Source organism: Apodemus sylvaticus, chromosome 5, assembly GCF_947179515.1.
Source record: "Apodemus sylvaticus chromosome 5, mApoSyl1.1, whole genome shotgun sequence".
Classification (NCBI taxonomy): Eukaryota; Metazoa; Chordata; class Mammalia; order Rodentia; family Muridae; genus Apodemus; species Apodemus sylvaticus.
In genome coordinates, this window is record NC_067476.1 from 142602640 (window position 1) to 142618004 (window position 15365).

At 43.5% G+C, this 15365-nt stretch overlaps 1 protein-coding gene across 1 annotated transcript in view; it reads right to left on the reverse strand.

Annotated features, from left to right (window-relative positions):
* Nucleotides 1-1636: 1636 nt before the first annotated feature.
* Nucleotides 1637-15365, reverse strand: part of Rbl1 (RB transcriptional corepressor like 1) — a 64619-nt gene continuing 50890 nt past the window's right edge. Inside the window, exons 20-22 of the mRNA XM_052184120.1 lie at nt 14180-14328; nt 6942-7106; nt 1637-3488 (exon numbers count right to left, since the gene is read on the reverse strand). Coding sequence (XP_052040080.1) covers nt 3318-3488; nt 6942-7106; nt 14180-14328 — 485 coding nt within the window. The 3' untranslated portion in view covers nt 1637-3317. The remainder of the gene's footprint in view (nt 3489-6941; nt 7107-14179; nt 14329-15365) is intronic.

Consider the following 15365-nt stretch of genomic DNA (forward strand, 5'->3'; position numbering starts at 1 on the left):
GCGAGCATCCCTGATGTCTAGAAGAAGGCATTATGGCAGGAACAGCTGAGACCTGTACCTTAAACTGCAAGCAAGGGGCAGAGAGCAGACTGGGGATGGCTGACGTGACCCTCCCTGCCCCCGGTGGAGCAGGGGTTACAGACAGGGTGGAAGTGGGAGTGGGCAGAGGCCCTGGGCGCACTAATGGTAATACCTAATAAGGACACACTGGGGCCAGCTTCAGGGAGACAGATCACTTTTACTGGGGTGAATCAAGTGTTATATAGCTTAGAGGAAGGGGGTACAAATATCCAGGGTTGTAACCGCCAGCGGCTACATGTGAACTGGGTTGCCTGTAAGAGAATTTTGAGGTTAACGGGAAGGTGGGGGCGAGAGAGAGATGTGAGTCAAGGCGGCAATCCGGTCAAGACTAACTTTAATATTTTTATGACATGTTTTATAGTCTTGGGGGAATCAGCCACCCCTTCCAGAGGCCTGTCACATCAAAGGCAGGGCTGTGAAGTCTTCTTTGGCTCCAGATCTCAGCGGGCCGCCTGCCTTCAGCCTGGTGAGGTCTCTGTTGGGTGTCAGGTGAAACCTCCTTGGGGCAGTGTTGGTAGTTAAGGTGAAGGCGCCTTATTGTTCCCAGGAACAAAGGCTGGAGGTAGCCCATCGGAAGAGTGGGGGTTGTCAGCCAGCTTAATGTAGTGGGGGAAGAGACAATTCCCCCTTAATTATTTATTTTTAACAACTCAGTGGATATAAGTAAGTTCATCCAATGGATGACGGGCCTTTAACCAGTGAGTGAAAGCAGAGGCCCAACCCCCTTAAACGTTAAGGACATCTTTTTTTGGGGGGGGGGGGAATAGACTGCCTTTTAAATTTAAGGACAGTCTTTCAATGTCAACCCCCATGCAGCTGGGTGTGCTTTTCAGGGAAACTCGGAGACAGGATCCCTCCCCCCCCCCCCCAGGTCTCTGTTTGTTCTCAGGTGAAGCCGCCTTGGGGCAGTGTTGGTAGTTAAGGTGACTACCTTAACTACCAACACTGTGGGGGGAAGAGACACAGGGTGGGCAAAGGTCACTGGCTGAAAGCTGAAGGCACTGAGATGCATCATTAGCATGGGGAGGCATTTTAGGAATCTCTGGTGCTAGCTGAATGGGTTCTTATCTGGAAAGGAAGCTGAGCCTGTAATCTAACCCAGGCTATATCACCTTCTGCAGGTATTGGCTTTGGGGTCTGAGATCCCCCCAGTTGAGAAGAGGAAGCCTCAAAGACAAGAGGCTCTATTTTACCAAGCTCAGAACTTTCCCATAAGCAGCAGGACTTTCGGTTAGCATGAACTTTTTGAAACCTCAAAGCACTCTCCCAGTGACAAACCCCATCTAACCCTTCAACTACTGAGGCATATAAGGGGAATAATGTGTGTGGGGGAATTCTCATTTAAGTAATCTGTGTGTGCAAGTGTGTGGTGCGTGTGCACGCATACACATGCACATAGGTTCCTCTGGAGGCTAGTAGAAGGTATATTGCATCCCTTGGAACTGTATATAAGCTGTTAGAAGCTGTGTGCTAACAGTTGAGACATTGCTTCAACCCAAGACATGCATTTTAGATAGCTGCACATTTGCTTCTAGTTATACAGTAGAAAGTACAATTGTTTGTTTTTAAAATTCTAATTTTTATTAACTATTTTATATACATTAATACAAAGTCCTGAAAATTGGCAAATTCATGTCTTAAGTTTTTTAACATAGTTACTGAGTAAATCTACATTTATATTTTGTACATTAATAATAAAACTGATACAGTAGTTATAGCTACACAGAAATATGTACAAGGACTCAAGACAGACTATTATTTGGCTTATTACAACACGTGTAGATACTACACAAAACACAGAATACAATTTTCAGAAAGCAAAACATAACCCAAACCTTTTTTAAAAATTTAAAAATAAAACTTTGGTTACCATTCATCATTAATTGGCAGCCAAATCTTAAACTAATTCAAATTATCTAGCATTGGACATGTCAGACACGCTGGGCTAGACTGCCAAGCCCACACTTTATATTTTAAAAAATAAGGTTTGCAGCTAAAAATATTTATACTGACACATCATCTAACTATTTAAATGGCTTATGCACATCCTTCCGAGGCTAGACACAAGGAAGACAAGGTGAACACTAGCGACCTGATTATTCTCACATCCTTCCGAGGCTAGACACACGGAAGACAAGGTGAACACTAGCGACCTGATTCTTCAGAAGGGTAAACCTCCAGTGTGGAAAGATCCTCAAGGGGACCCAGAAGTTACACCCCAGGGGAAACTCATGAGAAACCATAATTACTGGAACAAAGGGCGATACAAAATAAAGGAAAAGCAGCTCTTAAACTGAAGCATTTCGTTTACAAGGCATGAAGCGATTTTAGTGTGAAAGCTTCAAATATTTTCAGGAAATTAAATCAACAATGGGAATTGAATAATTTAGCTTTTTGAGTCAGGATCTTGCTATGTAGCCATGCTGGCCTGACATTCCCAGCAATCCTCCTGTGTGCTGGAATTATAGGCATGTCCCACTGTGCCAATACGAATGAATGAATGAATGAATGATCTTATCATAATGCTATTTTAATTAGGAAATTTAATTTCTCATTTATCTGAATTTTATTCTCCTACATTAAGAAGCAGTTTCTTATTTTGAGAACTATATAAGTGAATACAATCATATAAAATAATTAAGGCAATATCATGAGAATCATAGTTTTAAAAATGAGTGTCCCTTTTATATGGTTGTAACATCAAGCTAAAAGGTATAAAGAGCCCAGGTACAAAGCAGCTTGTAGTCAGTGAGAGGAGAGGAGGGACAGGGCACAGCCTGCCCCGCAGGCTGGTGCAGCTGCTCCAGCAGGCCCGAGGCAGGCTAGACCATCAGTGGGCTCTCCTACTGTGGGAGCTAAGCCTACCTTCAACACAGGCAGATAGCACAAGTATCTCAGAGACTCACTGACTGAATATTAAAAAGCACAGGAGACATTTGATCATTTTAAAAAGACAGTTAAAAAATAGTTCCTCCTTAATTCACCCTAAAAAGCAACCCTAGGAACAAATACTTAAAAAAAAAAATCTTATTACTACTTATGAAGGCACTTAAAACATTCTTTTCTAATCTACCTCAATATATATGTATGTCAGATATACAGGGTGAATAAATGCTTTTAAAAAGCTTACTTTTGGTGCAAGTTTTTGTATAACCCAGTGATAAAGATGTGAAGGACAGAGCCTCCAACTTTCTCCAGAACAATCCAAAAGTGCTTTCTCCAGGCAAAGGGTGGCATTACTGGTTTGCTCTTTCACTGACAACATCTTGCAGTCGCTTAAGTAAGACGTCATCGTTCTCTTGGCAGAGCCGTTTGGCAGGTGACTCAGCATCTCCACTGATGGCTATCGCACGCTTCTTAGTCCTCTGCTCACCTTGCCTTATCATGTTGTTGATGTCTTTCAAACTCTACAAAAACAAGAGGGCATGTGTAAAAGACAGGAAAAAGAAATTTTATGTAAAGAACTAAACTAACTCTCTTTTCTTCCTCTTATCTTCTACCCCAATCTAAGCACTGGTATAGAGATTATCTTTTGAATCTAAACCAACTTACAGTGGTGGCTTTTTGATTGGTTTTAAAAAATGATGTACCTTTTAATACTAGTTCTCAAAATCTAGACCAGAAGTAGCAGAGGCACTGAGGAACTGATGTCACAAATGCAAACTCCCAAGTTTTACCACCCACTTTCTAAGTCAGACATTTTGTGATAGGGCCTAGCAATCCATGTTGTGTTTATTTAGTGTGTGTGTGTTACATTACTGCTGTGGCATGTATACAGAGGTCAGGGAACAACTTTTGAGAGTTGGTTTCTCCCTTTCCAGTGTGGGTTCCTAAGACAGAATTCAGGTCACCAGGACTGTGCAGTGTCTTAGGGTTTCTATTGCCTCAACAAGACACCATGACCAAAAAGCAAGTTAGGGAGGAAAGGGTTTGTTTATTCAGCTAACATTTCCAGATCACTGTCCATCATGGAATCCTGGAGGCAGGAGCTGATGCAGAGGTCATACATTGGTGCTGCTCAGTGGCCAGCTCAGCCTGTTTTCTTACAGAAAAGGATTACACCAGACCAGGGATGGTGGCACCACCCACAATGTGCTGGGCTCTCCACAACTGGTAACTAGTTGAGAAACGTCTTATAGCTGGTTCTCATGGAGGCATTTCCTCAACTGAGGCTCCTTCCTCTCTGATGACTCTAGTTTGTGTCAAGTTGAAATAAAACTAGCCAGTACAGTCAGCAAGTACTTTTGATCACTTCCAGTTGCAACCCAAGTTTGTTTGTTTGTTAAATCTCTTCATTTATTACTCACTTATTTAATGTGTATGAATGTTTTGCTCACCTATGTGTATGTATGCTGTGTGCATGCCTGGTGCCCACACAGGTCACAACAGAGTGTCGAATCCTCTGAGACTGGCATTAGAGATAGTTATGAGCCACTGACTGGTTGCTGGGAACTGATGTAGGTCCTTGGAAACAGCAAAGGTGTATGTGTGTGTCTGTGTGTGTTATGAGAGCAGGTGCATATGCAGTGTACATGTAGATATCTCACAGGTTTCAGGGATGGAAGTCAGGTCATCAGGCTTGGTAGGAGGAGCATTAACCTATTGGTCCTTTTCTTTTCTCTGAGACAGTGTCAGGCTGGCCTTGAACTACTAGAAGACTGTCTGACTCAGGAATATTTCTATTCCTGGTTTAACACAGTAATGCTGTTACACTCTGATGTGCTTACTGATTGCCTGGAAATTACTCAGATTGAGCTGGTATGGGGGTCTGTGAGTCACCCCAGGTAATGCTGACATTACAGCTCAGGAGAAGGGTTTCCTGAAACTGGAATCCAGTTGTTTCAAGTGAATGTTCCACCTGGGCCTGCCTGCTCTCTGTGATTCCACAGGTCTGCAGGATGGGGCTAGTATTCAGCAAGCTCCCCAGGAGATTCCAACTCTGATTCAGAAATCACTGTCCTGGACCTCAGACGGTCTAATATCTTCTAAAAACCTTTATGGGACAAGTCTCATCTTAGTCAATTTTCCTGGGTAAGTATAGTAAGACCGCAGTCAGCATGGAACCACACAGGAAACTGAGGAGGAATTAAGGAGCTGGAACTGCAGCGACACTTACAATCTGTCTGAATAATGCTTGTGGCTTCTAGAGACTTAAGATGCTGCTATGCTGTGCAGTCCTAGAAATATTGAAAAAGCCTATCTCTGACACATCTCGAACAATATACTGAGTAAAGATGAAGTTAGTCTCTCCATAAACCAGACAGAAGAGTAGGCCCCTGCTTTCTAACTTTTCACTGACCTGAGGGGCAGCTTGGACATTTGTTGAGACACTTCTCAAAATAAGCCAAAAGCAAACCAAACAACAACAACAACAACAACAACAACAAAAACCAAACAGGGGCCAGAGAAATTGTTTAGTGGTTAATAGCATTGCCTGTTCTTCTGTAGGATCCAGGTTTAATCCCTAGCACCCACCCACATGGCAGTTAACAACTGTCCAAAACTCTAGTTCCAGGGGATACAATTCCATCTTCTAGTCTCCAAAAGTACCAAACATGCAAATGGTGCACAGACATATGTAGGCAAAACACTTAAATAAAATAATAAAGTAAAAATTAACAAACAAAAAACGTCTATAATAATAATAACAACAACAGCAGCAGCAGCAGCAGCAGCAGCCAGGCAGTGGTTGCGCACGCCATTAATCTCAGCATTAGGGAGGCAGAGGCAGGCAGATTTCTGAGTTTGAGGCCAGCCTGGTCTACAGAGTGTGTTCCAGGCCAGCCTGGGCTACATAGAGAAAGTCTGTTTCAAAAACAAACAATACCAAACAAACACACACCCTAGAAAAACAACAGCTTAGCACTCCTGAAATGCACAGGGGAAGAAAGAGACCAGCTTCCTCAGCTCAATGTGAGGCTCTTCTCCTTGCCCTCTCTCTCTATGGTACTAGGATCAAATCCGAGGACTGGCTTATGCTTCACAAGCTCTTTACCAGTGAGCTACATCTGCCAAACCAAACACTGCTCTTTCTGGGAGACAGTGTCTTACTGTGTAGTCCAGGCTGGACCTGAACTCAAACTCTTCCTGCCTTGGCATTGTTAGGATGCAGATCAGATGCTGTTCAAGTCACAATACCCGCAGCACCCTCTCCCTTGCTCTAGATGCTGATAGGCTTCCTACTGACGACAGTGCTCTCTGTGAATCTCCAGCTAACTGTTTAAAGGTACCTGAGATTTGTTCCTTGGGATGTTGAGTATGCAGGCTTGGAGGATACAGCAAAGAGGCACTGTAGTCACACCTCCTGTTTCCCACCTGCTTGCCTGCCTGGCTAGAGAAGCAGAGAGCCTGGATCTCTAGAATCCTGTACAACGCCCACTCCTGCCTGATGGGCCGGACTCCATTTCAGAACGTCTACACCTCGGCCATGTTGTCTGTCTCTGGCTCCGGGGACCTGCACTCTCTACAGAGCTCCTACACACTGTTGAACCTTGTTAACCACGTTTCTAAAAAACTTCATACCCCAACAATCGGTCTTAGCAGCATCTGTCAACCCCACTTCTGAGGCTGTTCAAGCAACTCAACAGCTAAAGGCAGGCCTCACAGGTATGCACCACCGTGCATAGGAACAACAGGGTTTCTGCCACACGAGCATGGCACAGTTAGTAGTGTACATTTCATTAGTGATAACTTTATGACAAAAACATGAAAGGCTGCCGGTTGACAAAATAAACTCCAGTTTTAAGAGGTAAAGTTACTTGAAATCCAACTTTTTCACAGTTACTTGAGAATCTAATCGGAAATCCAGCACTGCACAAGTGTGCACAAGGACGCTCTGAAGCCGTCTGGATACACCGTACCTTAGAAGGGCTGCCGCTGAACTTGTACAGCAGTGCGGTCCTGGGGCTGAGGCCTGATCCATTCTTGTGTGGAGAAACGTAAATGGAATGCTGCTGGGAAATGCGGCGGGGGGAGCCCGGCTGCTGCTTAATGTGTGGGAAAGGAGACAGGGGTGGCGCATCCATCTGAAGTGATCCAGAAATCATATTTTTAAGACAAAAGGATAAAACAACCATATTGTTCTTTGTAGCTCTTTGTTAGAAGATATTACTCATTGTTTTCATCAGCTACTAATAAACAAGCTAAAGTCTATCTTCTTCAATCACCCAAGAAATCCTGTACCTAGTTTTGAAAGTTCTGAACAAGCTAGCCACACTGGCACCTCTGTAATCCCACACTTGGGAACCGAGGCAGGAGTGTGCATGCTAGGCTAGCCTGGACTCTGTCTCTCCAAAACAATGACAAGAACACAAACGACTGGGACAAATCACAGGCACACATGGGATCCAGGTTCATACCATGGAGGTGACAATAGGGGTTGGGTTCACTCAATTCCAAGTATCATAAAACAGCCACACCAGACCCTGCACCACCACAAGCCAAGTCTCGCTGGCTGATAAAGATGAACGGAAGTGCATTCCTGAGTAATGCCCAAGAAAGGGCCAACAGGCTGAAGGAAGGGACAGATGCAACCCAGCACCTGACAGCTGGGTTCCACAGAGATAAGCTCAAGCTGAAACGAAGATGGAATTGAAAACGTCAGGATTCCAACCAGAGAACTTAGGCAAAGCCTGGAAAGAAGAAGACAGACTTGGGTCTCAAAAACAGAGGAAAAGAACTAGAGCATGGAAGGAAAAAAAAAAAAAAAAAAAACCATTTTCAGAAACAAAGGAAAGATATGGCAGGCCCCAGACCTTAGCACAACTGACTCCATGATGGGAGTACCATTCAGGCTGTATATATCAGTGCACTGTACCACCTGCCAAAACTAAAACAGACAAGACCTAATCCACCAAAGTTCATATAGTTCTGAGAAAGTATCTAAATACATTCACCTGGCGTCTTGGCTCCTGAAGCTCTGCTTGTGGATAGCTGTTCTTGTTAACTTGAAGTGTGTCAGCCCAGGACATGGTTTTTATGCTTAAAAACTTTCCCTGAGAAAGGCTCAGCGCTACACTGGGATTCCAAACACCCAGGGTAGCTGTCGGCTGGCTAATAAAAACTTTCTATTGGCTTAAAGCCATGTCTAAGCAGTTTTCTCTGGTGAATACCCCACATTTCTAGAGGGTCCACTGAGATCCCCAGAGACCAGTCTGTGTCTGAGGCCCTCAGAGTGTGGAAGAGCCCTGCAGTGCCCCGTGATCCCTGGGACAACCTAAGCCACCCATCCCCAAGACGCCCTTTGATCATTTGCTGCCTAAAGCTGGGGAAGAATCTGACACTTCCACCCCAAAAGGAAACATTAAAGAGTTGCCTGGTCTGTCACCTCTTGAGGTAGGTCTGGTTGAGGAGCCTTCTGTTCAGATACCAGGAGAGGTCAGAACTGCTGATCCAGTGTCTGGATTCACGTGACACCTCACTGGAGCCCTCTTCTGTTCAGGTGTATAAATGTGTTCTGGCCATATCTGGTTGTCTTGTTCTGTCTGTCTGTCTGTCTGTCTGTCTTGTCTGTCTGCCTGCCAGCCTGTGTGTCTTTCTATGAATCTATCAGTTCTGCCTCCCTGGATTGACACGTGGCTGTTTCTGGTGTGAGAGCCACCCCTACCCCGGTTAAGACCTGCCTCCTCTTGTTGGGGGAACCAAAGTCCTTTGGGCTCTGCCAGGCTGCCCAAAAAAAAAAAAATTAAAAAAAAAAAAATATATATATATATATATATCCTCAAAAAACCCTTCAGCTGTCCTATGCCAGAGCACACCCTTGTTTCTTCCCTGACTGGCCGGTTAGGGTCAGTTCCTATAGGGGAGGTGGGGAGGAGCCGGGCCTCTCATGTGCAGGGGTTGGGGCTGGCATCTAAGCACATGGGGGAGAAGCGGTTTCTGAGATGTCCATCCCCTTTGCTCCCTGCCTCTAAGCAGTCTCAGGGAAGGGAAAAAGAAGTTCCACTCCTTCCTCTTTCATGATTTATGTGTAAAAAACAACTGACGTAGGAGTTGCTGCTGAACAAAATGGATTTCCCCTTCTGTTCGACACTGAAAAGATTTCCTTTGTTACACAGTCAGCCTAGATATTAGAAAAAAAAGTTGTGAAACTTAGAAAAATTTGAAGGTACAAATAATTCCCAGTTGTTGGAGGTAGCTCAAAACGTGTTTAACAGAGAACTGACTAGGACAAGATCTTTTACATAAACTGAAAGCCACCATCACCTCAGATGATGAGATGCAGTTAGACTTACAGAAACACAGCAAAACTGTGGTGTCTTACCCTCTGTCAGAAGAATACTGCCTCAAACCAAAAGATATGGTTAGACTATAGCAGACCGACAACAAGGATACCCAGGGTATGGGCAGAAATCAATCCCCCAGAACCGGCCTAACACCAAGATCCTATAATTGTTTAATCAGTTGAGCTACTCCAGTCTGGATCAAAGAATATCCGATGAACCTGGAAATGCAAAGGGCAATTGCAGTCTATATTACCTAGGTTAGAGAGACAGGTATCCTGGTGCCCTGTCAGTCACACTGGAATATATTTCTGCCTGTGAAGAAACCTGGGACCTCTGATTCTCCTGAGTCTCATTATTCCAGAGAAACTGGTGTCCACTGGGACTTGACAGATGCTTTCTTCAGCCTCTCGATGGCAGAGAGGTTTGTCAGGAAAACAGGTTATAAAAAGGCCACTCAGAGAGTGCTGCAAGAGTTTCAGACCTTGGGCCATGGAATGTCATCCAAGAAAGCCCAACTTTGCTGGGCAGTATTGGTGCACGCCTTTAACTCCAGCACTTGGGAGGCAGAGGCAGGAGGATTTCTGAGTTCAAGACCAGCCTGGAATACAGAGTGAGTTCCAGGACAGCCAGGAGCCAGGGCTATACAGAGAAAGTCTGGAAAAAACAAAACAAAACAAAACAAAACAAAACAAAACAAAAAAAAGGAAGCCCAACTTTGTCCAACAGAGGCTACCATCTTGGCTACCAGCTGAAGGGAGGCAAAAAGAACCTTCCTCAGAGTAAGATTGCTGCCATCTTTAGATCTCAACTTCAAAGACTAAGTGACAGGTTCAAGAGCTGCCGGTCCAATTGGGCATCGTTGCCTCTGGATAATAGTTTGTGGAAATAGGAAGGCCTCTGTACACCAGTACAAAGCAGAGCACTAAGCCCCTAACCTCAACTGAGACTAAGCAAAAAGCATTTGAGGCTTCAGTCCTACAAAAGAGGCTTTAATTCAAACTTCAGAGCCATGGTGATGTCCTATGACATAACTGTCCAAATGATTGGATCCTGTAGCCACAGGATGATCTGCTTATCTAAGAGCTGTGATGGCTACTGCTAGTCTAGTGGAAGAACAAAACGAAACAACGAAATCTAACAAACAGGTTAATTCTGAGTGAGGACTGTATACTCACTGCACTTCATACCATTGAGACACTCTCCACAGAGGAACACCAGAATTCTAGAAGCAGTTTGGAAAGGATCCTACAACGTGGTTCTCTCCATTCCTACAGCTGTGAAGGTAGGAGCCACCATACTTGGGTCAAGAAGATGAAAACCATGGGCACCACTGCCAACGTACTGTCTCTGTACTACTGAACCATTAAATTACGGTTTAGGGCTGGAGAGATGGCTGAGAGGTCAGGAGCAGTGACTGTTCTTCGAGATGTCCAAAGGTCAATTCCCAGCAACCACATGGTGGCTCACAACCATGTGTCATTGGACCCAATGCCCTCTTCTGGTGTGTCTGAAGACATCGATAGTGTAGTCATAAACATTAAAAATTAAATAAATATATATATTTTTAAGAATTAAGATTTCGCTGGGCGGTGGTGGCGCACGCCTGTAATCCCAGCACTCTGGGAGGCAGAGGCAGGTGGATTTCTGAGTTTGAGGACAGCCTGGTCTACAGAGTGAGTTCCAGGACAGCCAGGGCTATACAGAGAAACCCTGTCTCAAAAACAAACAAACAAACAAAAAAAAGAATTAAGATTTCATTGGGGCTCAGGCCCTTCTGTTCTACCTCCTCCTGAGTCTTATGTTTCAGATAAATACAGGTTATAATCTAACCCTACAGCTCTCGGGCCTGAATCTGGGAACTGAGGAAGACAGAGGGGAGATTAGAGCTAGTGTGACTACAGAGCAGCAACCCATGTTCCATCTGTAACTTTATTGACTGATGCCCACTTAACTATCTGCTTGTATTGAAGAAAGGAAAGATATACAAGTTTACTGTTGAGACAGGAATATGGAGTTTACAATTCTATGCATTCCCTGCAGTTGGGCCTCCTAGCTTTCAGGAACAAGGGAGTTTCCATTGCAGAAACTGGGGTTGCAAAACTGAAGCTTCCTGGAAAATTACTTAGAAAAGATTCTGGCTTTGGAGAAAACCTGGGAAATCAGACTCTCTGCCACAGGAAGGGACTCTGGAGATAGTTAATCATCTATAGCCAGAAACCAGTCAGGACTGCTGGTTATGCTCAGACATTCAGCCACCATACTACACAGGGATAGGAACTCACCAGCCTGTCTGTCAGCACACTGAGTGACAACACTCGGTGTGACTGGGGGAGAGCCCAAATCAATGTTAGAGGCCTTAGAGGGAGCCGAAACTTGCCTACTAGCCAACCTTTATCCTAGACACTGCCCTCATTCTGCTATTTTGCCTTGTGGAATAAGTCACTTGAAAAAGGGCAGCATCACCAAGCACCCGAGACACTTGGTGGACATGTACTAACGGTTTATTAAATGGGCCTCTTCAGGTGCTTTTACTAAACAGACAGCTTTACCAGGAACTAGAGATATTAAAATTTTGTTTCTGGCCTGGCGGTGGTGGCGCATGCCTTAAATCCCAGCACGTGGGAGGCAGAGGCAGGCGGATTTCTGAGTTTGAGGCCAGCCTGGTCTACAGAGTGAGTTCCAGGACAGCCAGGGCTACACAGAGAAACCCTGTCTTAAAAAACAAACAAACAAACAAACAAACAAACAAAAAACAAACAACAACAACAAAAAATTGTTTCTGAATTAAAACAAGTTACATTACTTTGCAGAAATGATCATACAAAACTGGAGAGGCTTAGACTTACTCCTCATGACATAAAGATAAACTATGTGTGGCTTTGGGAGAAACCCATTGTTTCTATGCTAATTGATCAGGAGTAATTAAAAAATCTTGCCGCCTAGTGGTGGTGATGCACGCCTTTAATTCCAGCACTTCTGAGGCAGAGGCAGGCAGATTTCTGAGTTCCAGGCCAGCTTGGGCTACAGAGTGAGTCCCAGGACAGCCAGGGCTACACAGAGAAACCCTCTGGGGGTGGGGGGGAAATCTTACCATGGTTGGAAAAAACTAAAAAATTAGATAACTAGTGCCAGTCTCTGTTCTCTTGGTCCTCCTGGCTTAGTACTCTGTTGTCAGCCTTGGGTGGGCCTTTCGTTCTCATTCTGATTGGATTAGTGGTGGATCCCTACATCTTAAACGATATGGCAAACTGACTCTATGATGGAAGTACCTACCACTCAGTCTGTGTATCTCAGCACATAGACAGCACTGTTTGCCAAGATTAAAACAAAGGCCTAACTTTCAAAGTCCAAAGTCTGGGACAGTCCCTAAATGTGCTAACCTTTTGTCTTCTGTAGTTTTGCTCTGGTTAACTGCTCTTGTTAACTGAAGTATGTCAACCTGGATACAGTTTTTGTTCTTAAAAGCTCTCCCTAAGAAAGGCTACACTGGGGTCCTAGAGACCTTGTGTAGTTGCCAGCCTAATAATAAAAACTTTTTATTGACTTTTCCCCATGCCTGAGCAGTCTTCCTGTATGTTCAAAAGGAATACACAGAAACTATGGTAAACTATGAAGAAAAATCTTTGAAGAGAATTTGAGGTCAATGGCACAGACCAGATCTTCAAAAAGATCAGAGAACACTTCCCTAAACTAAGAAAAGACACACCCATACAGATATAAGAAGCACACAGAGCCCCAACCAGAAAAGACCAGAAGAGAAACTCTCCAAGGCAGATCATAGTTAAAACACTAAATACACAGAACAAAAAATGAAAATATTAAAAGCTGAAAGAGGAAAAGTTATATCTCTATCTCTACCTACCTACCTATCTATCTATCTATCTATCTATCTATCCATACATACATACATCAGAATATCAGCTGGTTTCTTAATAGAAACTGAAAGCCAGAAGAGTCTGGAGAAAAGCTCTCAAATATTCTAAAAGACCATGACCCAGACTATTGCTCCCAGCAAAGCTATCTGCCATAGTTACCATAGAACATCAAGAAAAAAATTTATCTTCACCAAAACAACCCTGAGGAGAATACCAGAAGCAATACTTTGGACTAAAAAGAAGAAGCATTGCCAAGAGACTTTAGAAAAAAAACAAACAAAACAAAGCTGTCACGAATGAAATACAAAGCATGAGTAAGAATGCAAACAGAAAACTTTTTAAAAAAACAACAAACAACAAAAAACCCAAAGAACCAACAAACTGCAATCAATACACAACTCTCAACAATAACTTAAAGATGTTATGAACTAAAATCTCTAATCAAAAGATACAGGCATAAGAAACAAACTCCAGGCCAGGCATGTGTGAGGTGGCACATGTATTTAATCCAGTTCTTGAGGCAGAGAGGCAGAGAGGCAGAGAGGCAGAGAGGCAGAGAGGCAGAGAGGCAGAGGCAGGAGGATCTCTGTAAATTGAATGCTATCAAGGTCGACATAGTGAGTTCTAGGCCAGAATGGCCAGAACTACATAGTGAGACTCTGTCACAAACACACACGCATGCACTCACAATAAAAAATATACAAATTTCTATTTCTATTGTCTACTGGTTATCTAATACAAAGTGACCAGTCCTGAAACCATACATATAAATGCAAAATTAAATGGACTCAGCAGGTTATATTTATATATTTATGCATGTATACATATAGATACAGATATGTGTATACACACACATATTATAATAATAAAGAAAAAGAGGCCATCAATTTGAGAAGGGGTTGTGTGGGACATGGGAGGGACTGAAAGTGGAAGGGAGAAATAAAAATACAGTTTAATTAAAATTTAAAAATGTTTGAAGTAGCAAGACTTAAAACTTACTATATGGTCCTGATTGGACAAATCATACTTCAGTGCAAATGACTTCACTCTTCCTACATAGATAGTATTGTAGAATTTGATAAGATCACCTCTTTCCTCTTTCACTGCTTCACTGGAACAGTTGGGAGTTTTTGTGGCATCTTCTATGTCTGTTAAGAAGAATTCAGCATTGTGAGAAGTATTCTGTGATATTAAATTAATACTTGGATTACATTCCTTTTAACAAAATTAAAAAGAAATACAAATCCTTATAAAAAAGCAATTAATATTCTCAGATAAATCTATCTGCATCCTTCAGAAACCACACTGGGAATGCAGTGGCACACACCTGTCATCACAGCCCTTGGAAGACTGGGGGCGGGGGCGGAGGGGTGGGGGGAATCAAGAGTCAAAGCTAGCCTGGGCTACACCATGAGACTGTTAAATAATCCAACCAGAATGTAGGGAAATGTAATTGAGTGGACTGAATGTGGTGCTGTTCTCCCTAGTGACAGCTCACAACACATTTCACAGAGGCAGTTTTTGAACTCACTGTCACCTCTGGCCTTTATTAAAGGGAACCAGCTCTGGTTAGGTCTTAAGCAACTTCAAAATGGGCGGCAGAGAAACACCCTGACTTCAGAGTCCAAGAAGGCCCACAGATACTCATGGGTTGTCTGAAGAAGGGGAAGGAGCCAGGTGTAATGGACACACATCTTTGATGCCAGCACACAGAGTTCCAGGCCAGCTGGGGCTACACAGTAAGACCCTCACTCAAACAACAACAACAACATGAATTGATTGTTTATGTTTTTGCAAATGAGAGTAAGTTGTAGGGTTTTTTGTTTGTTTTTGGAAAGTTTTATTCTGTAGTAGAAGATAACCTCAAACTTAGAACCCTCTTGCTGCCTCAGCCTCCAGAGTATTGGGACTTAGGCCTGAGGCAGAAGTGGCCCTCATATTCTAGGACTCTTGTTTCTCCCGCACAGCAGGAATTCTAGTTTTCAATTGTTATCCCCTCAGCTGTTAAAAAAGAAAACAAAGTTCACTCCAAGGTGCTGTCTTATCTGTTGGCACCCCTTGAATAGACTCTTGACTTTAAGCAGAGCCGCAGTCTGTTCGTTTGCCAAGAGCTTCTATGAGAAGCTAAAACTAGGAGGTGATCTTCTCCAGACTGTTCCGCCATAGACTGTCAGGGTATGACTGC